The 26,611-nt window shown below is 41.0% G+C and overlaps 1 protein-coding gene and 1 long non-coding RNA gene across 5 annotated transcripts; one reads left to right on the top strand and one right to left on the bottom strand.

The window, feature by feature from the left end:
* LOC134335606 (uncharacterized) lies at window positions 1-26,611 on the top strand. 4 transcript variants are annotated; one of them, XR_010015625.1, is made up of 6 exons: window positions 1-251; window positions 2,029-2,099; window positions 6,594-6,627; window positions 7,545-7,563; window positions 26,178-26,294; window positions 26,433-26,611. It is a non-coding gene; the product is annotated as an uncharacterized LOC134335606 (long non-coding RNA). The 4 variants fall into 4 exon arrangements; XR_010015626.1 differs by lacking the exon at window positions 7,545-7,563; XR_010015627.1 differs by lacking the exons at window positions 2,029-2,099; window positions 7,545-7,563.
* Window positions 19,920-23,764, bottom strand: xbp1 (X-box binding protein 1). The gene is given in 6 exon segments (XM_063017856.1): window positions 19,920-20,785; window positions 21,636-21,743; window positions 21,746-21,802; window positions 21,910-22,026; window positions 22,117-22,213; window positions 23,515-23,764. Coding segments are annotated over 6 exon segments (1,095 nt in total). The 5' UTR covers window positions 23,658-23,764; the 3' UTR covers window positions 19,920-20,212.

The following is a 26,611-nucleotide window of genomic DNA, read 5'->3' as shown; positions in this document are numbered from 1 at the left end:
TATATTGTCAGAAGCAGACTGTGGATGGCGCTGTATAATTAAATTAACATTATTATATTTATTTAAATAGTTTTAGTGGTAGTTTGAGATTAAACCGGTATATTAAACATGGCGGCGGCTCGATACAGTTGAGAGCCGTTAAAATTTGAAAATTTGAATCTGTTCACGCGCATGAAGCAGCAGCAGCAGCACGAGCGCTTCAGTATACAGTATCCAACATAACAAACATCATCTACTAATGTCTGTAAAAGGTTCGTAATATCAACAAAACTCGTTTATATCACGTTTATTCTAACATATAACACTTCATTATAACGTATATGTTTATTTCTTATTTTAATAAAAATGAACGTCATGTTTGTTTACTTTGTTATGAAGTGTATTAGCCAGGAAGCTAACGCTATTAAATTACGTGGGGAACTTCAGTCATCAATATTTACAATAATTTACATTTAATATTTAATATATTCTACTGTACACTGAAAGTTTGGACACCACTATGGACATAAGATTCCAAATTCGGTTGGTTTTGAATATAAGGATAAGTAAACACACCCTCTACAAGAAAACTAACTTTTTTCACATTAAAAAGCACAATTGTTGTTTATTAACTACATTTAAACACATTTTAATGCATTTTTCCCTTATGCAGTTAATGCACCTTATGGACTTGTAAACCTCTATTGCACAATTAATATATATAGTGTTTTTTTCTATTATTTAATTAGATGTGTATATGTTGACACCTGCACCCAGAGAAATTCCTTGTACATCTGGTACTTGGCGAATAATAAAGATTCTGATTCTGATCAAATATCAATTTAATACTAAATACCGAATGTGGCATGTGCTTAAGTTTTGGCACATTCCGGTGTTAAATTCAGCCAAAAAATAGAAATCATGCACTATGGTTTGTTTACTATGGAAAATGTTGACTTATTTTTACTTAGAAAAACGAGCCAACATGTAATATGTAAAGGGCAGTTGTAGCCTAGTGGTTAAGGTACTGGACTAGTAAAATCCAAAGGTTGCTGGTTCAAGCCCCACCACTGCCAGGTTGCCACTGTTGGGCCCTTGAGCAAGGTCCTTTACCCTCAATTGCTTAGACGGTATACTGTCACAGTACTGTAAGTCGCTTTGGATAAAAGCATCTACTAAATGTCGAAAATGTAAATGTAAACATATGACTAGCAGAGTCCAAACTTTTATAAATGTTATGACCGCTGAAAATCTGATATGTGCCAAATACTTGGCACAGTTTGAAGCAAATGTTTAAACACCCCTCGTCATTTTTTCCTGGTCCAGTTTTGTTGCCTGTAGAGTAGGGGTTCTAAATCTGTGGCATAAAGTGTGTCTGGCACTCATAAAGAAACAAGTGACACAAGTGGTTAAAATGAATTATTTGGTGACTGGGATAAAAATGACAAACTGGGAACTTCCAGGATGAGACAACAAATGCTGTTTTATATACTGGAAGGATTTTGCTATCTCAACCTCCTCCGCTTCTAAAACTGTGTTTCTGAAGTTTCAGAACTACGTCATTGTAAAGGCCACATATTGTTTCTATTGTTAGGGGTTTGCCGTGGGTGACAGTTCTCAATGAGGATCTGAATCAATTGTGAAAACATCTAAAAACATAACAGGACTGAGTGATTTGGCAGAATATGTCACAACAGAGGTTGCACAGTAGATATTGTGGGTAACGCACAAGTTTTGGGTGTGTATAACAGAGTGCTTCACAACTTCAGGACGTGGGTTTAAACCTCAGCGTTGTGTATGTAAAGTTTAGCATGTACTTGTGTCTAAATCAGCTGCTTTTGACACGTCTTTCCTTCCCAAATATGTCGAAAGTGCTCAAAATTTGCCCCCCCTAGGTGTGACTGAGTTAGTGAATAGGTGAATGTGTCATGCCCTGCAATGGACTGGACCATTTTTTTTAATGGAGTTATGTCAGGACCCACGACAGCACTGAACACGTTCTTGATACTTGATATGTATGACAATAATAACTCTGTTAATGAACTTTAGTGCCACATGCAGCAGATACTGTTGGTGCTGCACAACTCTAGGGTCACGGGTTCAGTCCTTAGCACCAGATGGTAAATATCTATTCTATTATATTGTGAATTAATTTATCTAATATAAATTAATGATTTTTGCACTTGTAGCCCAGTATTGGTACCACTATTTTTTGTCATGCATTAAATGTTGAGCCCAGCCGTGTGACTGGAAACTGCTGCACGCCGGTCCCAAGCCCGGATAAATGGGGAGGGGTGGAGAAAGCAATGGCAAACTACTCCACTATTTTTGCCGAAATACTGGCCAGAAGGTACTCACCAAGCTACCAGGGAAGAGCAACGATGTTGTTCGAGTAGCTCAGGCACTTATGACGCGGGCAGGACAAATCCATCTGGACTCCAGCCTGCTGATGCAGTCTCAAGCGAAAGGACCCGTCTGCGCTTATCAAGAACTCATAATATTGGGACATGGAATGTTCGTGGTATGAGCACGGGCAAACTGGAAATTGTAAAAAACGAAATGCAACGGCTCAACGTCGACTTGTTAGGCATCAGTGAACTTCACTGGACAGGAAACGGCTATTTCAACAGCGACAACTATACCGTTTTCTATTCCGGCAATGATAAAATCAGGCGAAATGGAGTAGCATTCATCGCAAACAAGGCAGTCACCAAAGCCGTCCGGGGTTTTAATGCAGTCAACGACAGGATCATATCCATACGCATCGATGGGAAACCTTGCTCGACTACAATTTTGCAAGCTTATGCGCCCACAACTGACGCGGTGGAAAAGGACGTTGAAAACTTCTTCACTGATCTCCAACAAGCAATCGATCAGATCCCCGCTAAGGACGTCATTTTCATAACTGGTGACTTTAATGCAAAAGTCGGCTCCAGAGAAGATCTACCAGTCGTTGGCAAATTCGGCTTGGGAAAGCGAAATGATGCAGGCGACCGTCTGGTCCAATGCTGCACGGAAAACCGCTTATCGATCATGAACACATGGTTTGAACAACCGAAGCGTCGTTTATACACATGGACGGCACCAAACGGTGTGAATAGAAATCAAATCGACTACTTTCTGTGTCAACAGCGATGGAAAAGCTCAATATTGGCCATAAAAACATCTCCTGGAGCAGATTGCGGCTCCGATCACCAACTCCTGGTCGCAAAAATTAAACTCCGTTTCAGCAACATCAAAAGGCCTGCAGCAACACGTCGCCTTGATACAGATAACATTCCTCCACGTTATGCCGTTGAAGTTAAGAACAGATTCGAAGTGCTCAGCACTATTGGAAAAGACTCCGACGAACTCTGGGAGGAAATCAAAGCCATCACTCGAGATACAGCGGAACAAATCATCCCTTTTAAAAAAACAGGGAAAAGACCCCAATGGTTATCAGATGAATCCATCAGAATCGCCAACAAGCGCCGAGAAGCCAAAGCTGCTGGTAACAACATCGAATTCAGACAGCTAAATGCGAAATTTCAAAGGGAAACTAGACGAGATAAGGAAAACTACTGGAACGATCAGTGCGCTAAGCTAGAAGAAGCAAATAAGCAAGGTCATACTCGAGCTCTTTTTAGCTATGTGAAGCAGACCAGGGTACCGTTTGCACCACGCAAGGCAATGGCCATCAAAGACCAGGATGGAAAGTTATTACAAGAAGAAGAACAAATCAGGCGAAGATGGCGAGAATATACGGAAGAGCTGTACTCCGATGATCGAACAGGCAAACCATTGGAACAAGATAATCAGGCCGAACAAGAACCGTGCATTCTTGAGGAAGAAGTCGTATGGGCACTGGAACAATTACCAAACAGGAAAGCTTCGGGCATCGACCATCTACCAGCCGAACTATTAAAACCAGTGCCAACCAAGATCCTAACCGAGCTTTGTCAAAAGATCTGGTCCACTAAATCATGGCCCAAAGACTGGACGAGATCAGTTTTCGTCACTATTCCTAAAAGAGGCGATATGCAAGAATGTTCTAACTATCGTATTATCGCCCTTATATCTCACGCGAGTAAAATCCTTCTGAAGTGTATTCAGAAACGTATCGCGCAGATTGTCGAACGGGAACTGCCGGACGTCCAAGCCGGTTTTCGAAAGGGTCGCGGCACTAGAGATCAAATCGCGAACCTGCGCTGGATCATGGAGAAGACACGGGAATACCAAAAGGACATGTACATGTGTTTCATTGACTACAGTAAAGCTTTTGACTGCGTTGAGCATGAAAAGCTATGGATGTGCCTGAAACAAATGGGCGTCCCTGAACACATTGAGCAACTCATAAGATCACTTTACAACAATCAAGAAGCAACGGTCAGGACAACCTGTGGGAACACGGAGTGGTTTGAAATTGGGAAAGGAGTTCGACAAGGATGCATTCTATCACCAGCCCTGTTCAACCTGTACGCAGAAATGATCATGAGGCAATGCAATTTGAACGAATCTGAAATTGGAGTCAAAATCGGTGGCAGAAACATCAACAACCTTCGATACGCGGACGATACAACCCTGTTAGCGGAGAGTGAGAAGGACCTCGACTACCTTGTCCGTAGAGTGCAAGAGGAAAGCGAGCGAGTGGGACTGTACTTGAACATCAAAAAAACAAAAGTTATGACCACGGCAGGAAATGGCACAGTGAAGATAAAAATCAACAACGAGGTAATCGAGCCTGTTCAAGAATTCATTTTCCTTGGAGCTAAAATCGACCGCAGCGGGGAATCGACACCCGAGATCAAGAGACGAATCACGCTTGGCAGGATCGCAATGCAGGGAATGGAAAAAATCTGGAAGAGCAGGGATATTAGCATTGAAACAAAAGGCAGACTGGTAAACGCAATCGTCTTCCCTATAATGATGTACGGTTGCGAAAGCTGGACGCTCAGGAAAGCTGAGAGGAGAAAAGTTGATGCTTTCGAATTATGGTGCTGGAGAAGAATGCTAAGAGTACCTTGGACTGCCATGATGACGAACAAGGCAGTTCTGGACCGAGTCAAACCGAAAACGTCATTAGAGGGCAAAATTACCAAACAACAACTCTCATATTTTGGCCATGTGATGCGCGCTAACTCCTTAGAAACGTCAGTGATGCTCGGAAAAGTCAGTGGAAAAAGGAGAAGAGGCCGCCAAAGAATAAGATGGCTTGACAAGATTACGACAACAATGAATATGCCAATTGCAGAATTGAAAGAAGCGGTGAAAGACAGAAAGGCGTGGAGTACAATGATCCATAAAGTGACCGAGAGTCGGATGCGACTGAACGGATGAAATGAATGAAATGTTGAGCCAACGTTATGCAGAAACTTGTGTCAATCTGTCCGAGCATTTAAAATAATTATTACAATCTGTGGGGTCTGTAGGGACTTTTAATCCTTTAAATTGTTGTATGGCGCATTTTCTTAAGGACATCCTGTACTATTGCTTAAGTGCTTGCTAAAATGCCAACCAGGCACCTGGCATTGCTGAGAATTGTAAATTAGAAATGTATGAATGCCAGTGAATAAGCATTTAGCCGAATAGTGCAAACAAGCAATTTGGATGCTGAACTAGACAGATTAGATTAGTGCAAATCTCTAGTTAGTTGGTGTAGCTTGCTAACATTGACTTTGATGGGGCATATTGCCAACAAACTTACAATATATACATTTTTGTGCTTGTAGGAGCTAAATTGGTCCCCTGAGCTGCATTTTCGATGTTAGGTAAATCTAGAAACAGCCTTCAGTCTTCGTGCCCTCGTCAGGGTTGCAGCTGGAAGGTCAAGGCAGGATGTACTTCCATACCTTTAATCTTTTACTCATGGTCAAGGTTTATAGCAGACGTTTAAACATAAGCAAATGTTTTCTTAAAGCCAAACATAGACGCAGAATTGGGGCCATGAGGAGAGGCCATGGGTTCTTTCCCCCATATCTGAAATCCAAACATACACACACGTCCTGAAAGAAAGGAAAGCTATCAGTGTTTAATCAAACACCATCCTGTTTAATGGATGCCAGTGACTGTTATGACTGTAGATGTGGGTTGTGTCAGATAACACCCAACACACACACACACTTGATCTTTACACTCGACTTTTAAGACTGTTGTTGCTGTGAACAGATGAAATACAGATGTTTAGTAAACTTTAGTGTGTTTACTTAATACAGAGGGTTTTAACAGTCACCGTCTCTGTATGTGGTCAAGCTGTCATTGAGAATCCATCACTGACTGGTGACTTCACACAAAGGCAAAACGTCAGTATTTTAAAAATGTTATGCTGATTTTAAGTGATCATTATTTAATAGTGTTGTCCTTTTTGGGAGCATTTTTATTTAGTTTTGGCAGGTAATGATGATTAAAGCAAATTGGAACCTTGGTTTTATTTGGATATATCCCAGCACTGTAGGTCACAGGACGCATTTCAATGACTTAAAGTCATTCTTTACGTAAATCCTTTAGTTTGGCAGGGATCGAATTTGCTCTTCGTACGTGGATGTAAATGTGGGGGATCCTGTCAAGTGATAAACAGCCTCTGTGTGTGTGTGTGTGTGTGTGTGTGTAAACGATCTTCCACATGGCTGACTGGGAAGGAGACTTGCCACATCGACAGGAAGTGCAACCATGGTGAGCGACGGAATAAGTCATGAATGACGTCCTTCCCTCCCCCTTGGCCTCCCTCGTTCCCTCGTTCAATCCTCAACTCTTCTACTCAGTTCTTCTCAGTTCACTGTGCCCCCGTCTCGCTTCATTTAGCTCCATTCTCTTCTTTCATTGCTTACAGCTTCCTTCTTTCTCTTTATTACACATTTCTTGACCAAAATGTTTATATAAAGACTAAAGAACATCTTAATGATTTTGAGAATAGTGGAAATATTCTGATCATGGCTCTTTCTGCTGTTAAAATGAGGAATGTTGGGGATTTGGTGAAGTTGTACCACCATATTGGTTTCTTAAATAAAGAAATTCTCAATCTCCTGCACATTAGCATCATAATATCTATATTTTATAGACCTAATGTCACTCATATCTGGCAACCCTGAACCCGACGTCCTCTAAACTTAAAATCTCTGTAACTCGACGCCCTTCATCGAGAAATTTGTACCTTTAAACTCGACGTTTCCCTTAAACTCAACATGTTCAGTTTGTTTTTTTTAAATTTATTTATTTAACTTCAAATTAACAACGAACAGTTGCTTTAATCAGCGCTCGGCTTGATACGTCATCATTTACGTTTACATTTTCATCATTTAGCAGACGCTTTTATCCAAAGTAAGTACCGTGACAGTAAATTGTCTAAGCAATTGATGGAAAGGGCCTTGCTCTAGGGCCCAACAGTTGTAACCTGGCAGAGATGGGGCTTGAACCAGCGACCTTTCGTTTACTAATCCAGTACTTTAACCACTAGGCTACAACTGACATATTCATCAGCGTGTGAATCTGTATTAGTGTGGAATAAGCGTCAGGTCCAGGGTTACAGCTCCACATGTATCTGTGTTTATCTGGATTCTCCTCCCTGTTTCACTTTTAAACTTGTGTTACAGCTCCAGCTTCTGAGAAATGGTGAGAATCAGAATCAGCTTTTTTATTTTAGTGTTTTTATATTATATTTTGTTATTTTCAATGTGTAAGTGTCAAAAACAACCTCATTATTTGGGGTTATTATTCCACAGGACCATGGAACGCATTAACAGGTTTCCCACACATCCTTATGGGAAAAAATACCTTGAAACTCAACGACTTTTTAACTCAACGCCACTCCCAGAACCAACTGACGTTGAGTTTCAAGGTAGCGCTGTACTTAATGGCTTAGAAAATGAAAGACAAATTGAATACATAAGCAACTAGATCTACAAATACAAAGCAAATGCACAACCACATTCTTTGATTGTCATATCAAGTGTTTTCTTTTAAAATTACTTAATACATTTTTAACTTGTATTTATATATAATCTAAACATTAGGTTGTTTTCTTTTAAGCTGCCACAGACTGACAGACACTATCATGGCTTGTGACAGTGATAAACCTTTTTTTTAAATTGCTCTGTTCACCGTAAATATTGTTTACGATCAGATACGATAGAATAACGTTTCAAAATATTTAAAAAATGCACCAAAACAGACCAGAACCTTTAAAAGACCAGTTTAATTCGGCCAGTTGTTTTGGTGTGATGAAAGACTAGGAGCTTTCTGACGTTTGTTTTGCGCAGCCGAAGCCTTTACTCCCAGTGCTCTTACAGTGTATCACAAAAGTGAGTACACCCCTCACATTTCTGCAGATATTTAAGTATATCTTTTCATGGGACAACACTGACAAAATGACACTTTGACACAATGAAAAGTAGTCTGTGTGCAGCTTATATAACAGTGTAAATTTATTCTTCCCTCAAAATAACTCAATATACAGCCATTAATGTCTAAACCACCGGCAACAAAAGTGAGTACACCCCTAAGAGACTACACCCCTAAATGTCCAAATTGAGCACTGCTTGTCATTTTCCCTCCAAAATGTCATGTGATTTGTTAGTCTTACTAGGTCTCAGGTGTGCATAGGGAGCAGGTGTGTTCAATTTAGTAGTACAGCTCTCACACTCTCTCATACTGGTCACTGAAAGTTCCAACATGGCACCTCATGGCAAAGAACTCTCTGAGGATCTTAAAAGACGAATTGTTGTGCTACATGAAGATGGCCAAGGCTACAAAAAGATTGCCAACACCCTGAAACTGAGCTGCAGCACAGTGGCCAAAATCATCCAGCGTTTTAAAAGAGCAGGGTCCACTCAGAAAAGACCTCGCGTTGGTCGTCCAAAGAAGCTGAGTGCACGTGCTCAGCGTCACATCCAACTGCTGTCTTTGAAAGATAGGCGCAGGAGTGCTTACAGCATTGCTGCAGAGATTGAAAAGGTGGGGGGTCAGCCTGTCAGTGCTCAGACCATACGCCGCACACTACATCAAATTGGTCTGCATGGCTGTCACCCCAGAAGGAAGCCTCTTCTGAAGTCTCTACACAAGAAAGCCCGCAAACAGTTTGCTGAAGACATGTCAACAAAGGACATGGATTACTGGAACCATGTCCTATGGTCTGATGAGACCAAGATTCATTTGTTTGGTTCAGATGGTCTCAAGCATGTGTGGCGGCAATCAGGTGAGGAGTACAAAGATAAGTGTGTCATGCCTACAGTCAAGCATGGTGGTGGGAATGCCATGGTCTGGGGCTGCATGAGTGCAGCAGGTGTTGGGGAGTTACATTTCATTGAGGGACACATGAACAATATGTACTGTGAAATACTGAAGCAGAGCATGATCCCCTCCCTCCGGAAACTGGGTCGCAGGGCAGTGTTCCAGCATGATAATGACCCCAAACACACCTCTAAGACAACCACTGCTTTATTGAAGAGGCTGAGGGTAAAGGTGATGGACTGGCCAAGCATGTCTCCAGACCTAAACCCAATAGAACATCTTTGGGGCATCCTCAAGCGGAAGGTGGAGGAGCGCAAAGTCTCGAATATCCGCCAGCTCCGTGATGTCGTCATGGAGGAGTGGAAAAGCATTCCAGTGGCAACCTGTGAAGCTCTGGTAAACTCCATGCCCAGGAGAGTTAAGGCAGTTCTGGGAAATAATGGTGGCCACACAAAATATTGACACTTCAGGAACTTTCACTAAGGGGTGTACTCACTTTTGTTGCCGGTGGTTTAGACATTAATGGCTGTATATTGAGTTATTTTGAGGAAAGAATAAATTTACACTGTTATATAAGCTGCACACAGACTACTTTTCATTGTGTCAAAGTATCATTTTGTCAGTGTTGTCCCATGAAAAGATATACTTAAATATCTGCAGAAATGTGAGGGGTGTACTCACTTTTGTGATACACTGTATGTACTCCATGCAAATGAAAAGAAAGCGTGGTGTTTGACCTGCCCAGTGTGTGTTCTTGCACCTTTGTACCTGAAGGTGTGTTAGAAAACAAAGCAGTGTGCTTTTGTCTACTCAACAAGTCTCTACAAGTTTTGCTCGCCAGGATTTGGGCAGTTTATCCTATTCTTCATGGCAGATCCTCTCACGCTCTGTCTGATTAGATGGTGAGCGCCTCTCCACAGATGTTCGGTGGGGTTTAAGGCTGGGCTTTGGCTGAGCCACCTATGAACCGAACCTATGGACATAAAACCACTGAAGCCACTGTAGTGTTTGTGAGTAGTCATTCCAGTTTGAGTATTTGTGCATTCTGGATGAGCTTTTTTTAAACATATGCTCTTGTACTTGGGTGCATTCCCCCATAGTATGATGCTGCCACCACCATATTTCAGTTTGGTATTACTCAGGTGATATGTAGTGTCTGTTTTTCACCAGTCACTTCCATGCCATTAGCAATGATACTCAACAGTGGCTTCTATCATGCCACACTGCAATAAAGACCTTGTTCATGGAGTGATGTACAGATAGTTTGCTTTTCTCCCATCTCTGTACACTTTTATAGACTTTATGGTTTGTTTGTACTTTCCTGACAGTGCGATGCTGTGTAAATAGGCTCTGGTGTGCCTTTTAAACTGTGTCTACTTAATGCAGATAGAAACAACCAACTCCAGTTGAGTTCTAGACTCGTCTCAAGGATAATTTAAGCAAACAGGATGCACCAGACCAGAGTTTGGAGTGTCACAGCAAAGCAAATTGCCAAATTACAAAAGCACTATATGGGCGAAAGTATTTGGACACCTGACCATGAGCTTTTTTTTTTTGTATTAAAATGCAGCGACCTCTGTGTGATCTTTTCAACTAGAATAGGCACTTTTTTTGAGAAAGCTTCTCACAAGACTTTCAAGTAAGTCTAGGTCTTAATTTCCTTTATATAACAGTTTTATTACACCTGTTAGCAACTGTTGTGGCCGAAACACATGGATTCAATAATCAGAAGGGGTGTCCCGATACTTTTGTCCATAAAGTTTTTGAAAGTGTTCTGAAAAGTCCAATCTGTCCAAGAAAACCAACATAAACTCTCCCAATTTCATTAAGTGATGTTTGGTGGAATCAGATATATCAGTCTTTGTTTTATGAAATCTAAAAACACTTCAGTATTCTGTGTGATTAAGAGTTAATTGATGCCAAAAAACGGCAACTACTTCTATATATAATCTTTTCCAAAACACAATTAAGGTGTCTGGATACTTTCTGAACACTATGTAGGAGTAGTTAACCTGTTTTTTCTAAATCCAGGATGAGTGAGTTGTTTTTGCCCCCGTTAATCCCCACGTCACGTCTCCAGCACAACCGTGTGTTTTTAATTTAGGGTCTTAAGCAGTCTTTATTTTTGGTACTGATGACTGTGTTTGTCCAGTCTGAATCATTCACACTCTGACCTGAACACATCCAGCAGTTCTGCATAATGGAAACAGCAGGAACACTGCAGACACAGTGCACTTCATGAATATTGATGTAGATTTGTGGACATGGGCTGTTTTTTCCGTGTTTGTCCACTGTATTTTGCACTTTTGTCTCATCTGTTCACCCTCTACTCGGTTTCACACTTCCTACAACACCTAAAAACCTCAAAGTACTTCTGCTTCTGAATTTCCTGTGAGCTTTCAAAACGAAACTGCTCTTCTAATGAAATATTGAAATACACAATATGTACGTTTGTGGGTCAAAAATATACATACAGGACAATTAATGTTCTGTTTTGTATCTTTTAGCTTTTTCAGTTTAAACAACCATCATTATTCACCAAGAACTCTTGGTGGAATTTGTATATGTTGGTTTATAACAGTTCATCTTGGTTTTCTTGGACAGACTGGACTTTTTAGAGCACTTTTAAACACTTTATGGACAAAAGTATGAGGACACCCCTTCTGATTATTGAATCCATATGGTTCAGCCACAACATTTGCTAACAGGTATAATAAATCTGTTATATAAAGGAAATTAAATGCTTCCAACTTTGCATCTACAGCTTAGGGAAGGACATCATGTCTGTGTCCTAGTGTCCTGCACAGAGTCCTGACCTTAGCCCTGTTTAACAGCCATGGAATGAACTGAAACACCAACATCACCCAGCCATACAAATTCACTCTATTTTAATACCAAGCTTATGGTCAGGTGTCCAAATACTTTTGTGTAACTATAGTGTATTTGTAATTGGGCTGATTTAGCCAGTTCAGAACCATTTGTGTGTTTTAGACCGTGACCGGTGTGTATCAGCAACTTGACACACCATGACAGACTGATTTTTGGGTGGTTGTCTTGTACTTATGATTTGTACCCATCTAGATGAATTTGCTCTCCAGATAGGGAAACAATTTGGGTTTTCTTTCAGGGTTTGGCTAAATAAGTACTTTATACTTATTGATAATTGTTTGTACTGATAATTTGGAAATCATAGAAATGTAGGTTTAAACCGACGGATTTGCCACAGTGCCCCCATAAACATTGACTGCAGGTGCTGAAATCGAAAGAGCTGATTCTCAGTTTCTAATTTCTTCTTATAGATTCTGTCTTTGCTTAAAAAACTGTGGTTATATTGTGGCTAAAAGTGTATGGACAGGCCTACTAATTATAAAGTTTGTGTGTATAAAATCACTTATATTATGGAGGTGGTAGATTTAGGCTTAGGGCCATGTCATGTCACTACACTATCATTGCTTTGTGATGGTTGGCTGGACAGATCGGTCAGCTTTGTCAAGTGTGTTCGTCATCACATGGCCAAAGTAACGTGACTTGCAAGACTTTCAGCAGTTTTCTGATGCATAAGGTTAAGGTGTTGAACCAGTAATCAGAAGGTTGCCACTGTTGGGCCCTTGAGCAACGCCTTAACCCTCTAAATATAGAGTAATATTTTCCGGGTTCCAGTTTGATTGTGCCCCCCGGACTGGTGTGGAGGAACTCCAGTGAGCTGTCATGACCTCAACCCTGCTTAACACCTTCGAGATGAAGGCTGATTGCGAGCCAGGCCTTCTGGTCTTACATTAGTGGCTGAATAGGCCTAAATTCTAACACACTCCAAAATCTGGTGGAAAGCTTTCCCAGAAGAGTAGTTAAGGGGGAACTTGTGTTAGCTCTCAGTCAGATGTCCACACACTTTTGGTTGTGTTTCGGTATATGGTTTCTGTGTGATTTCCTGATCACACTAGTACAAATATTCAGGTTTTTCTGAGACAGGAAGGCTGCAGTGTGAGACGCTGAAATGCGCTGAGATCTGCAGTTAAACTTCCTCTGATTCTGAGCACATTTTTGCTGATCTTTGGTGTTTTCCTTCCTGCAAAATTAAACTAAAATCAGATAATATTCCATAGAATAGAGTGGGTCCTAATATTTAGCAGCTTCAAAGTGTCTCTGGATGCAACAGAGATTCATCAGAAACTTCACCACACGCATTGCTAGGTGCTAGCTGAAGTGGTATAAAGCACAATCCCATTAGACTCTGCAGTCTCCAGCAGTAGACCAATAATGGACTGATGGATGCCAGGAAAAGTCATTAGTCGAGATGTAATAAAGGCCTAGAGCTGGTTATGATAGGCTGCTGTTGAATCTCTCGGGCGCCAAACCATCGTCTTGTGCCAATTTGGATGGTCAGAAGCACAACAGCTCCTTCATACATTAGAGGTTGCAGGATCACAGGTGGATCTCCATGGGCTTCATGTGATCAGCAACTTTAGGGCTCGGATTATAGAGTTTATGTCTAACATGTAATCCTTTAAGCCGGAGTTGATGTAAATCTGGATTGATAGTCAGTGGCATCAGCTTCTAATTCGAACAGACCTGTTTATGGATTATATAACTATCCTGACTCGAACAGCTGACCACTGTTTTATGTGCTTTTTAATAAATGCAATCCAATTTCACCTATCTATAACTACCTGGAGGTAAAATTACCATGGGGAAATTTAATGAGCAGAATTTTGGAAAGCAATACTGATACACAACTCCTTAATGAAAAGAAGGTACCTTCCTATAGATGTTTCCTTCCTGTTTCTAATTCAATGGTAATTTAATCCCCTTAAAGGTGAATTAAAGGGTCTTTACTTGCTTCAACTATGTTCTTTCAAGGAAGATTGGTTTAGTGTGACAAGTGATATTGTGATGTTTTATAAGGCCTTAGATTTCTCATGTTTAGCAATATTTTAATGGAGGAACATCAGTTGAGTTCCTCTGGGAGGGTTTCCCCTTCCCCGTCTATTAATGACAGAAACATGACCTCTTTATGTAGGGTTTATACAGCGACACACAAGCTGTGATGACAGCTACACATTACTGACCTGGATCAATTTAAGCCTGGACTTCACCGTACGGTAACACGACAACATCAGCGCAGGAAAATATAGCATGGACAGAAAGTCCCACAGCTGAAATGTGATACTGTGTTGGTGTTCGTGCATGTTGTGGTTTTAGTTCCCTTTTTAAAGGCCAGAGAATCAGTCAGGCGTACACTACACACCCAACATCATATCCAAAATTATACCCATTAATACGGAGCTGGGGGTTTTCCCTTTGGTGATAAAACTAGCCTCAATAGTCTGGAAAGCTTTCTGCTTCATTTTGAATCATGGCTGCTGGGATTTATTTTCATTAAGCCACAAGAGCCTTAGATAGGTCAGTGATGATGGCTGATAAGCTCTTGCTCCTGGTCTACATTTCAGTTCATCTCAAAAGTTGTTGAGTAAGGTTGGGTTTAGGGCTTCATGCAGGCCAAGCAAATATTTCTGCAGATCTAGCTTTGTGTAGGAAAGTTAATTCCACTAACTGTTAACACAAAGTTGGCAGTGCCAGAGTTTCTGCTGGCACCATTAGCCCCAGAGCATCACTCCTCCTTCACCAAACTTGACTTTAGCAATCTTCTGGCATACACCAACCCAAATATGTTTTTACTAGGGCTGTCGCGTTCATTTTAATCGCGATTAAAAAAATTAATCAAGAATAAAATTTTTAATCTAACTATTTTTATTTGGCTGTTTGTGCCACATACATGTGTGTCTCTGTGGTAATTAACTGTATTTCAGATGAATTAGGATGTAAAGCGCATGAACTGTCCGATGATAAACTACTTTTAGCGGTTTTCACTTTTTTTACGTGTTGATGAAAAGATGAATGAAATCACGCGATCTCTGTAACGAGTATTTCCATTGGCTGCTAGAGCTGTCCATCAAAACCGTGTAGCTCTGCCTCCTCCTCCGGTGAGAAGTGAAACTGTGTGATGTTTCATCTCTACAGTTTATTCAGGTTATTCTATCACATGGTTATAAACATGATTTATATTTGTGATGTTTGTAGTTTTCTAAAAACACATTCGTATCTGATATTTATATGGACTAAGCGTTTACATGGACTGTTTTAATTAACACTTTTTATATAGCTACAGTCAATTACTTATAGATAATGTTTGCTAACTTGACTGTTTCAGGTATTTATAGGTGTTTAAATGGTAATGTAGAACAGTATTTCCCAGTATTCTTTCTGCACAACACAGTATTAAAGGGTTTTCTTAATAGATCTATGAAATAATCATATCTGTGTTTTGATGCTTTATTGATGCCTTATATTAGATCAAAACATTATGATTGGTGCACCTGTTTTCAGTGTCAGGGTCATGAACAGGAAAAGATCCTCACTTTTGTCAGATAATGTGCTTTCTACAATGAATTTAGATTTAATAATTTTATCATATTTTATGAATGTTTTATTGGTAAACACGTTCTTGCAATAACAATGTGCATAACTGTTCAAATTTTGCTTAATTATTAGTTTGCGATGAATTGAGATGAATACATATATATTAGGGCTGTCACACGATTAAAAATTTGAATCACGATTAATTTTGTTCTTTAATCGCGATTAATCTCGATTAAAATTTTTAATCGTGTGACAGCCCTAGTTTTTACACTTCCATATAGTTTAGAAAATGCATCTCTGGGGTGCTCAAGTGGCGCAGTGGTCTAACACACTAGCACATCACTGTGAGTGTTCGTCCCTGCAGATCCACCAACCTGGTCAGGCGTCCATACAAATGCAATTGGCTGCATTTGAGGGAGGGAAGGTTGGACGGGGTCTCTTTCTGCCGCAGCTGCAATATGCGGTTTCGGGGACTGCTTCGGGCGCCAGCGGGAGTGAAGGAATACGAGGGGGAGAGTCACTTGGACCATAGCATACGGCTCAAAACTGACAGGTAATAAGATTGGAAACTTGTCGGAGTGGGCGTGTAGTGATCCTGCTCTTTATCAGATCGGGGGTTAGAAAGGATTACACTGAGAGATGAGCGAGAAAATGACAGAGACATCGATTGTTTAATAGAGTTGTTGCTCTCAGATTATTCCACTTCGGAATAACAGCACCTACAATAAAAGGGCATCGTTTCATGGTTCGACAGCATCATGTTCAAAATGACTGAGCTTTTTTATACTGACAGTGATTGTCTATAGATATTGGACATTTTTAGCAGTGGGCAGAAAGACCAGATCCACTACAGGGATGTCCACATATTTTTGGTCATGCAGTGTCTCAGTATGTGTTTATATTTCTCTATCATCATCCGTAACGTAATAGAACTAGAAATCGTTTAATCAGATCTGTGATGAAAGGAACCTCAGCAGTCGTCGTTTCTGATCACGACCCACATGAAACTCGGCGCATCGCGACTTCAAAGCTCAGTTCCTCTCACAGGAAGTTTTTTAAACTAAACACAATGATGTGTGATATTACAGAGAAACGGAGGTGGGAAATGAGGGGGACGTTTCATGATTCACGATGATTTAAAATAGATTATTGCTTAAAAATGTGCAGATCAACAGTTAGGGGTGTAAATAAATAGACAAACTTGTCTTCACGAGGAACCACAGTTACAGATCCAATGGTTACAGTTTGAGAGTTACAGAGAGTCTCCAACACTACCATTAGAGGATTTGGAATACTTTCCAGGACAAAAGACTCGTCATGTCTTGTCATCTAACCACAAACGTAAGCACCTGGAGTTTGTTAGACGCTACAAGAACTTTAGCTGGAACCACATTCTATGCTTAACTGGAACCAAAGCTAAGATTTTGAAAAACAAACACTATAGGTAGGTTTGGTGTAAAAAGAAGGATCGACTACACTGAAAGAACCTGCCTACTGTGAAGTATGGTGGCGGGTATATGATGTTGTGGGGTTGTTTTTCCTCAAAAGGCCCTGGGAACCTCATTAGCCCATGTAGCACCATGGAGGCCATGAAGTACCAGGAGAATTCTCTTAATGCATGCTCAGTATCCCAGGTACACAACAGAGATGTTCAGAAGTCACAAAATACGAGTCACGAGTCAATATAATCTACACAAAACATATATTGGAAATGTAGCGTAGAAATAAACAAATATTCTGTACGTTCAGATAAAAACAACAACAGATTAGCGAGTGTATTTAGCCGCTTTACTTCGTGCCTTTACTTTCCTAGGTACCGGTTAAAAGCTAAACAGAAGTTTTGTTTTCGTTGCAAATTATGGCACAGCGGCCAAAATCCCACACACCGCAAAATATCTATAATACTGCTCACCTTAGCTTCTGTTCTTCCAGATGCTATTACATTTATAAGCGTGCGTCCCATTAGGAACAGAATCCGTTATTTTGTAAATGTGATTATAATTAAAAACCTCCAAACTTTTCCCGGTGGTGAAGTAAAACAGGAAGTGGTTAGAAAGCCGATCGAGCGTTTCATTACCACGTCATCTGTGTGACGCAAACCGAATAAATGCAAATAACAGCGTTTCTTACTAACAATTACAATCAGAAGCTCTGATTGGTTCAGAAAGCGTCTTTCAACCATCAGCACCGATTCTGTAGGAGCGTTCCATTCACCCCGGTCGTTCCTGTGAAGTGCACTACGTAGGGTATTCCACCATTTTAAGTAGGGAGCGACGCTTCATCACTACGCCGGAAGCTGGCCGGAACATTTACACATTGCGTGAGTTGCGGGTTGAGAGAGCAGAAAATGACACGATCAGAATGATGTCGGATCATATATATATATAATTGTCACACGTAAGTAATGTTGCTGACTCTTGTTGTCCACAAGTCATTTTTTGCGAGTCACGAGTCGAGTCCGAGTCATTTGAAACTTTTAAAGGCTGGGTTGGATTAAACTAATTAATCAAAAGCTGAATTTCTTTTTCACTCCGTTGACTCTTTACTGGGGTGCCAGTAATCATGCTGGCGACTGTGGTTCAGCCTGTATAAAATCGTTATGATAATTACAGAGCGTGTTTGATGTAGAACCGGTGTGGCTTGATCACAGTCTCGGGTTGGACGGCCCTTGACGATCTCGTCACATGCTGGAGTTCAGTAAGAGCAGATTAGATAACGACTGTGACCCGGCGTGAACGATCCAACACGAAACACTGATCAGGTCAAGATGGCTGAACTGTTCAAACACACGCAGATAAAAGTGGAACTTGCGTAATAGCTCAAGAGCGCCTATACAGAACGTTCCTCTTCTTAACTGAACTGGGTCACTTCTGCTGTTCTGTGCCGGTTACACCCTCTGATCTTCTGATCTTCAGGATAAACCAGAATTTAGAGAGGCGACGCCCCTAAAACTATAAGGACTTGTGTAGTGTGTTGGGTCATGGTCGTGGTCTATTATGCTGGCCCATGACAGCTGAGGTCTGGGTTCAAATCTCAGCAGTGCTGTTAGGCAGCCAGACGTCTACAGAGACATGATTAGCTATGCCTGAGTGGGGCATTGATGGCCAAAGCCTTGCAATGGTTTGGCACCCTGCTGTTAATGGTGTTCCTTGTGCCAAGTCCATCGTAAGGCAACCTTGACCAGGAAAAAGCAATACTCACAAATAATAATTTAAATACACTTAAATTATTAGCTTTGCCTAATCAACATGTTCATCTGTATCTAAATTTTGTTTTGAGCAGTTGGTACACGTCATGCCAAGTAATCTCTCAGCCCGAAATGCCACAGTTCATAAAGATTACTGCCAGCAGTGCTGCTGGAGTTTTTAAACACCGTGTCCACTCACTGTCCACTCTATTAGACACTCCTACCTAGTCGGTCCACCTTGTAGATGTGAAGTCAGAGACGATCGCTCATCTATTGCTGCTGTTTGAGTCGGTCATCTTCTAGACCTTCATCAGTGGGCACAGGACGCTGCCCACGGGGCGCTGTCGGCTGGTGGACGATTCTCGGTCCAGCAGTGACAGTGAGGTGCTTAAAAACTCCAGCAGCGCTGCTGTGTCTGATCCACTCATACCAGCACAACACACACTAACACACCACCACCATGTCAGTGTCACTGCAGTGCTGAGAATGATCCACCACCTAAATAATACCTGCTCTGTGGTGGTCCTGGCCATTGAAGAACAGGGTGAAAGGAGACTAACAAAGCATGCAGAGAAACAGATGGACTACAGTCAGTAATTGTAGAACTACAAAGTGCTTCTATATGGTGCTAAGTGGAGCTGATAAAACTACTGTATGTAGATAATGAATGAATTTAAATATTTGTATTATAGTTACTGATAATTCTGGACCAGCTATCTACTTGTTCTTAACATATCAGCTACTGGCCAGGCGGTCAGGTGTCCACACAGCCAGGGATCAAATAAGGAGGGTCGCATCAAGAAGGGCATCCAGCGTACCAAGTGGTCCAAGCTGTACCAAGTCTGGTAAGTGGACCACAGTGACCGGCCATGACGATGCCTTAATAAAAACTGGCTTCGTTCCTAAATTTGACCGAATTCTGACCGTAATGCTGCAGTATGAGACAACTCGGCTGCCCAAACGTACATTTGTAAACACGTACCTGAATGAACTTGTGCTACAAAGCAAGAACGACAGCCGTGAGGCCAAATGACTCTAAACCGCCTGAAGCCAAGACACCACGAGTCACGTGTCATGGGTTCGACGTACCAAAGTTCACCGTGTAGTCATGTGATGCAAGAGTCCAGACACGGGATGCAATGCAAAAATTTTTAATGCGGTAGATACATGTTTCTACAAGGAGGGCGCTAATAAAATTACATTATACAACACGAGCAGATTAAAGACGAGACTCTGGTACGAGGTACACAAATAAATAGCTTTAAAAAGATTCTTCCCCACGGTCAACAATACTGAGCTTAATTCATTCGATTATTCGATTATTTGCAAGCTAACTGGAATTACTTTGGTTTAATTGGATAGAGACGACTGTACATTTCGTAGCTAACGTTAATCATTTACATGACACTGATGTGTTAATGGGTCGGTTCACACGCTGATGAGCTGCGGAAAGAGTTCGCTAGCGAACACGTCCTCCCACGAGGCGTCGGAGCACAGCGGGGACGACATGTCGCTGAAAGGGGAAGGTGACCTTTCGTATCCAGAGTCGCTGTACGCGTCGTTGAACAAGCACGGCGCCCCGTCGTACCCTCCGAAGTCGGCGGACGTCTCGGACAGGAAGTCGTCGGCGCCCATGGAGCCGGCGTCCGTCGCTGGGACGGCCACGTCCTCGGGTTCGTCCTTGATGGAGACGGTTTCCATCTCCACCTCGACGTCCTCGTCTTCGGAGGAGAAGGCGCCGGGGTCGCGGTCGTCTCGGGCTCCGTACGCGCCCTCCTCGTCCTCCTCCGCCGGTCTGGTGTAGATGTGGTCGAACTGGATCAGTTCATTAAGGGCTTCCAGCTTAACTGGTGCGGCCCCCACAGCCGGAGGTGAGGCGGCAGGTAGCGAACGTGAGGCCGGCTCCACCAGCACGAGCTGCTCGGAGGGGTTCGGCTCTGCCGCTTCTTCGAGGAACAGTTCCGGGTCAATGATGTCCAGAATGCCAAGCAAGAGATCAGACTGTGGGGAGGAAGAGACGCGAGGCGATTAGTATCAGCATCTCGGACACTACACGTCATTCCTACACCTCCTAAGTATCACAGTGGACACCTGACCATTACAGAAATCATCAATTAGGGTGTCTATATACTTTTGGCCACACTGTATACTCAGACAAGCGGCAACGTGGCTTCGAGTCGGACTCGCAGACGTGCGATTCAGTCCGAACGATCAGATTTACAGTGCTCAGGTGGTGCACGCACACCCATTCGACCTCCCTCCCTCAGGCACCCAGCCAGGTCCATATCACCACCCAAGATTAACTACAAAAGCACCCATCGAAACCAACCCGTTTACAATCAAATGAGTAAACAGACATAAAATTATAATTAACAAGCTCTAATTTTTTTTATTTTGTTTTGAGAAACAATCTTGACCCGAATTCCATTTTTCCAGTTTGGAATGCGTGTCGCATTAGCCGTCGGGTCGCATTTCTTGCATTGCGTCCATAAAACAAGGATATCGTTACACAATCAGTTCGTTACTCGCATGCATCATTTAAGGGAAATTTAAACTAGTTTCCTGTCGAGCCGGTTTTCCATCTAGCACACCGGTTTCCTGGCGTCTATTCCAGTAAAAATCTTCACTTGGCTTCATTTCAGAATCATCGTCATCGTTTATCCATCAACAAAAGCAAGATTAGGTACGTTAGTGAGTGAACCCCCCCCTCCAGGTAAACCTGATTCACCAGATCAGCCCTAGCGCATCAGAACCAGATTTTCAGGAACGGCTCCGGCTCCTCGCACCATGTAGGTCTGCGTTGCAGTACGTACGTTCTTGCATGTATTAGATGCTCTGCACCGAAGCTCACCTCAGAGTCTGCAGTGCCAGTAGCTGGAGGATCAAGGGCGAGCTCCTCGGCTTTGATGATCGCTGGGCCTGCACCTGCTGCGGAGGCACACGTAGCCTGAGTGCTGCGGACTCAGAAGACCCGTTCACCAAAACCATGTCGCTCGCACCGGACTCCACCACCTGCACCTGGTGAGAAAAAGCCAACAACGGTGTATTTAGTACATCAAGGACCACCGACATTAACGTATTTTGAAGCATTGGCATTCTAGCAGGTCTGTGAACATGTTCTTTACCTTCTCTTGCGAGTCGAGGGTGTCCAACCCCAGTCTCTGTCTCAGTTCCTCATTCTCGTTTAAAAGATCGCCCGTTCTGTCCTGCAACATCTGGTTCTCCAGATGAAGCTTCTGATTCTGAAGAAGAAGAAAAAAAAAGTCAGAGATCAGTCAACGTTTCCAAAACGAGCATTTAAAATGTGACGTATGGGATCATCATCAACGTACTTCAAGTTCCAGCTCCAAGACCTGCTGCTCCAGTTCCCCCATTTTGGCCTTTTTTCTGTCTCTGGCTGTCTGCGCTGCAACTCTGTTCTTCAGTTTCCTACAGAAAAACAAATACAGATTAAACACTGAATAAACAGCTGCATTTTCATTTTACACGGATATATTTAACATGCATAAAATTGCTAAATTAAGAGCAAGATGTGCTGCTGATGTAAGAAGCATGTAGGTGCCACGCAGGCAGAACTGAATATGCATATTTGGGTGTGGTTTGAAACCGGGTTGCCAGATTTGGACTGGGATTTAATCTCAGTACCCTCTCTAACTCGCTATTCTGGCACATCCCTTTTTAACTTCCATACACTCCAGTTATAAGAGAACGCTGTGCAAACTGGTCTAAATAAAAAGCTGTTTATGGATCTGGGTTAAAGTCTAAACCTGCACTTAAAGCAAGTTCACATTCCAAGTCAAGGTTGCCAGATTGAGTAATTTAACGGGTACTAAAAGCTGTTTCCTTGGTATGGGGTGGTAGAGAGAGTACAAACTCCAAATTTATTATTTATTATGTATTTGTACTTTTGTTTTCCTTTCATTAATACACAGCACTTATTAGTACTTTTATTATTATGTAAGTATTATTATCATTATTAAGTCGATTTCGACAGATTGTATAGTATTTTACAGCCCTTTAATGTTTTTTTTTCATATATATTAATCTATTATTTTATTTGCTTTACAAGATATATTTAAACTATATGGTTCATATGGTAGAATAATAAACTGTAGAATAATACTAGTTTAAAATAATGATTTTAATGATAGTCAATCATTTTAAACATAGAAATCAAGCTGTTTTTAATATAAATCTAATGACAGTAAAACTATTTTAAACAATACGTATTATTTGGACAAGAGTCATTTTTCCATTTATTTAAAATACATTTATACGTACATCACTGCAAACTAATTTAAGTAAAGAAAAACTTGCGTATTAAACTAAAATACACAAATAATGAAACGAAAATAACTAATAAATATAATAACATGTTTAAATGTATTGTGATTAAAAACGTTTTTTTAAATATATATAAATATATATATATATATATATATATTTGGATATATATATATATATATATATATGGATATATATATATATATATATATATATATATATATATATATATATATATATATATATATATATTTGGATATATAATATATATATATCCAAATCTGGCAACCTAGCTTGATCAAATCCTGCTTACCACCAATCTGGCAACCCAATGACATTAACCGACATCGATCGAAACCATTTATGTCTATTTATCGACATCAAAACCAGTCTTTTAGCAATTTTAATGATAGAAGATCGACAATGCGAATATAAGTGTTATTTACCTCCTCAGTGCTTTTTCCTCAGGACTCAGATGTGTGAGTCTCTGTCTTTTCCTCAGAGGCTGAGCAGCCATATCACTGCACTGTGAAGATGAAATTAGGAGCACTTTGTGGGCTCCTCCAAGCCCTGCTGTTACTACAACCATCTTGTATTCGGCGTAAGGATCCTGACGACCCGTGTGTTGTCGAGTTTGGGGATAAGTAAATAGATTTGTATAGTTATTCCACCCGAACTAAGTGCTTCCCCGTTTCTTTCCCCACAGACTGAACTGGGGAGTGCCGGTCCACTTTTTATATCTACTATCGTGGTGCGATGTGATTGGTTGCCGGGGCGCTTACGTCATTCACACTCGATCGCTCATTGGTCTAAAAGGCTGATGAAATTTACATTCAACTTTCTATAGAATATTACATAGTACAGTATATAATAATAGTGCTGATAATAGTATATTATGGTATGTAAGTATGGTATATTATATTATAGGCTCCTCTGTGTTTAATATGAGTTTGTTGTATGGAATGTGGTGGCACACTTCTTCAGATCATTCTCTTGCATCATATGTTCCAGTAACCTGGTACCATTTTCTCAAAAGGAAAACATAACAGCTCGATTAACATTACAGAACAGTCCACATACTTTTGGTACAATCAAAGTTTTGAGAGAAGATCATTTTAACGGCTGGCTTTAAACTTTTACCTCAGTCCAAAATCAGCTTCATTGTCTGTTTTAGGTCACTGTCCTCACAAAGCACCCAGTTGTCCCAAATATTAAATAATTTCATGCCAATCGTCTGTCTTCATTATTTTACACACTTTCTGTAAAGCCACTAGAAGAAAAAGAGCCCCAAAAGATGTAAACAATTCCCACCCAACAACTTCACAGCATCTGACTACAAAACCCTCTTCCATCAGCAACAAATTTCAGTCTGGCTTTAAGGTGTGAGCTTTAAAGTAGAAGCTTCCTTCCTGCACAGTAACCTATTATATCCATTAGTATGTAAAGTTTGTTTGCCTGTGTACAGTTCTTTACATACCAGAAGCTTTTACATTTACATTCTAATTTATGGCAGACTTGTTGTGTTTGCGTTTCTCGAACTACGTCTGATCCTTCATAGTTGCCTCTCAGCATAAAGAAACAGTCTGGGTGGCTTATTTTAGATATTTTACACTATATGGCCAAAAGTATGTGATACACCTCCTAACTACAGTATTAACTTCTGGTGTTTTAGCCAGACCGGTTGTTAACGGGTCTATTTAATGATATGCCTGGAAGAGGCCCCTTCCTGTTCCAGCATGACTTCCATAATGACATGGTTTGTGTTTGGTGTTGAGGAGCTCCAGTGGTCTACACAGAGCCCTGAACTCAGCAGATTAAATGGAATGTCAATTACAAGTCAGGCTTTTTTATTTAGTCTGTGCTTGATCTCACAAATACTCTTCTGGATGAATAGGCATAAACTTGCACAGACACACACCACAATCCTGTTATAGCTGCAAAGAGGGACTAACACTGTAATGCCCATGGTTTAGAAAATGGATGTCTCACAAGCTCACTGTCAGGTAGCTATAAACTTTTGACCATATGATGTACTAAAGACAACTAATGGGACAGATCTGTGTCTTCTGTGAACTTTGTGTTAAATGTATTATTTGTTTTCATTAGCTGCTTCATCGCGGTCAGGATTGTGGTGAGTCTGGCATCAGATGAAGCAGGACCATGGCATGGAAGGGCGTCGATCCATCACAGTACAACACACTTTAATATTCACACACTTATGTGCAGGTGTAATTTAGAGCGAGCGGTGTCTTAAATGAAGTGACTTTTGGGCGTAATAGCATTAGAAATAAGTTAATTATATTAATTATAAGTAACAGAATGGGTGTGGGTGTTTGGGGTTGGGCAGCGCTAAATTCCTCTAATTTAAAAACATATTATTATTATTTAAGTTTCAGTCACTTTTGTTTTCTGCTTTATTCCTTTTCCTTTCTTCTTTCAGTCCTATTCTGTCTCAATACTCACATCCTCTATGTTCTCTTTAGCTGTTACCTACTCGTGTTTGGTTTAGAATTTTTTTACTACAGTACCTGTATTCTACATATTTTTATTTGTCAGCTCGGGGCTTAAAGCTCTTTATTAAACGTATTGTACAGCGTTACAGTTAAAGACGTGCCGCATTTATGCTCATATTTCAGGATCGACCTGTAATGTAGGTCTGTACGTTTTTTGTTGTGTTCACAATAAGAACACAGACTTTTATGGGACACACTTGGTTTCTTTCTGATGCCTATACACGTCGGTATTTAATATTGTGACTGAATACTTTTCTGGCCTTTCAGTTTTTCATTTACGTCAATGTTAAAGTAAAAGGATGGTAAATGTTTGCACTGGAAGTATATTAAGTAGGGGAGATACATGTGGCTTTCCTTCTAGTGTAGACACAAATACTAAACCAACTACTGAAACCTAAAACTGGCGTCTTCTGTTTTTAATGTTTATGACTGACTGTATAATGTGTACAATTAACAAAGGATTAAATCAGACCTCTAGTCACTAACTGCTGCTCACACCTGTAATTAGAGTCTCTGAGCTATCACATGTGGAATGGAAGCGCCGGTGGGCGAGTGGTGGATAATTAACATTTGAATGGTGGTGTGTGTGTTTGCAGGTCAGGTGATGAGGAGTCTCTCACTCGGTCGTGTCTCAGCACAGGACAATCAGGATAAACAAATCACTGTTGTAAAATGCAAATGAAGACATGAAGCTCACTCTACTTTTGCTGGAGGTGGGTACACACACTGTAGGACCCAGTCATAACAGGGTTTTAGTCGTGTAAGAGGGGAACATCTATTTTTGTGTTTAAATAAATGATAAGCTTCACACTTTGGGGTCATAGTTTGAGGAATCCACTTTTCTATTTCAGCATGACTGTGCCCTGTGGACATAGCCAGGTCCAGAAAGACGTGATCTGATGACTTTGGTGTAGAGAAACTCCAGTGACCTGTACACAATGCTCTTTTAAATGAATGAGCACAAATCTTAACATAGAAAATCTCGAGGAAAGTAGTTTAGGCTGTTATAGCTACAAAAACATTCTCAAAG

The sequence above is a fragment of the Trichomycterus rosablanca genome, chromosome 21, assembly GCF_030014385.1.
Source record: "Trichomycterus rosablanca isolate fTriRos1 chromosome 21, fTriRos1.hap1, whole genome shotgun sequence".
NCBI classification, from domain to species: domain Eukaryota; kingdom Metazoa; phylum Chordata; class Actinopteri; order Siluriformes; family Trichomycteridae; genus Trichomycterus; species Trichomycterus rosablanca.
This window is presented reverse-complemented; position numbering and strand designations above follow the sequence as displayed.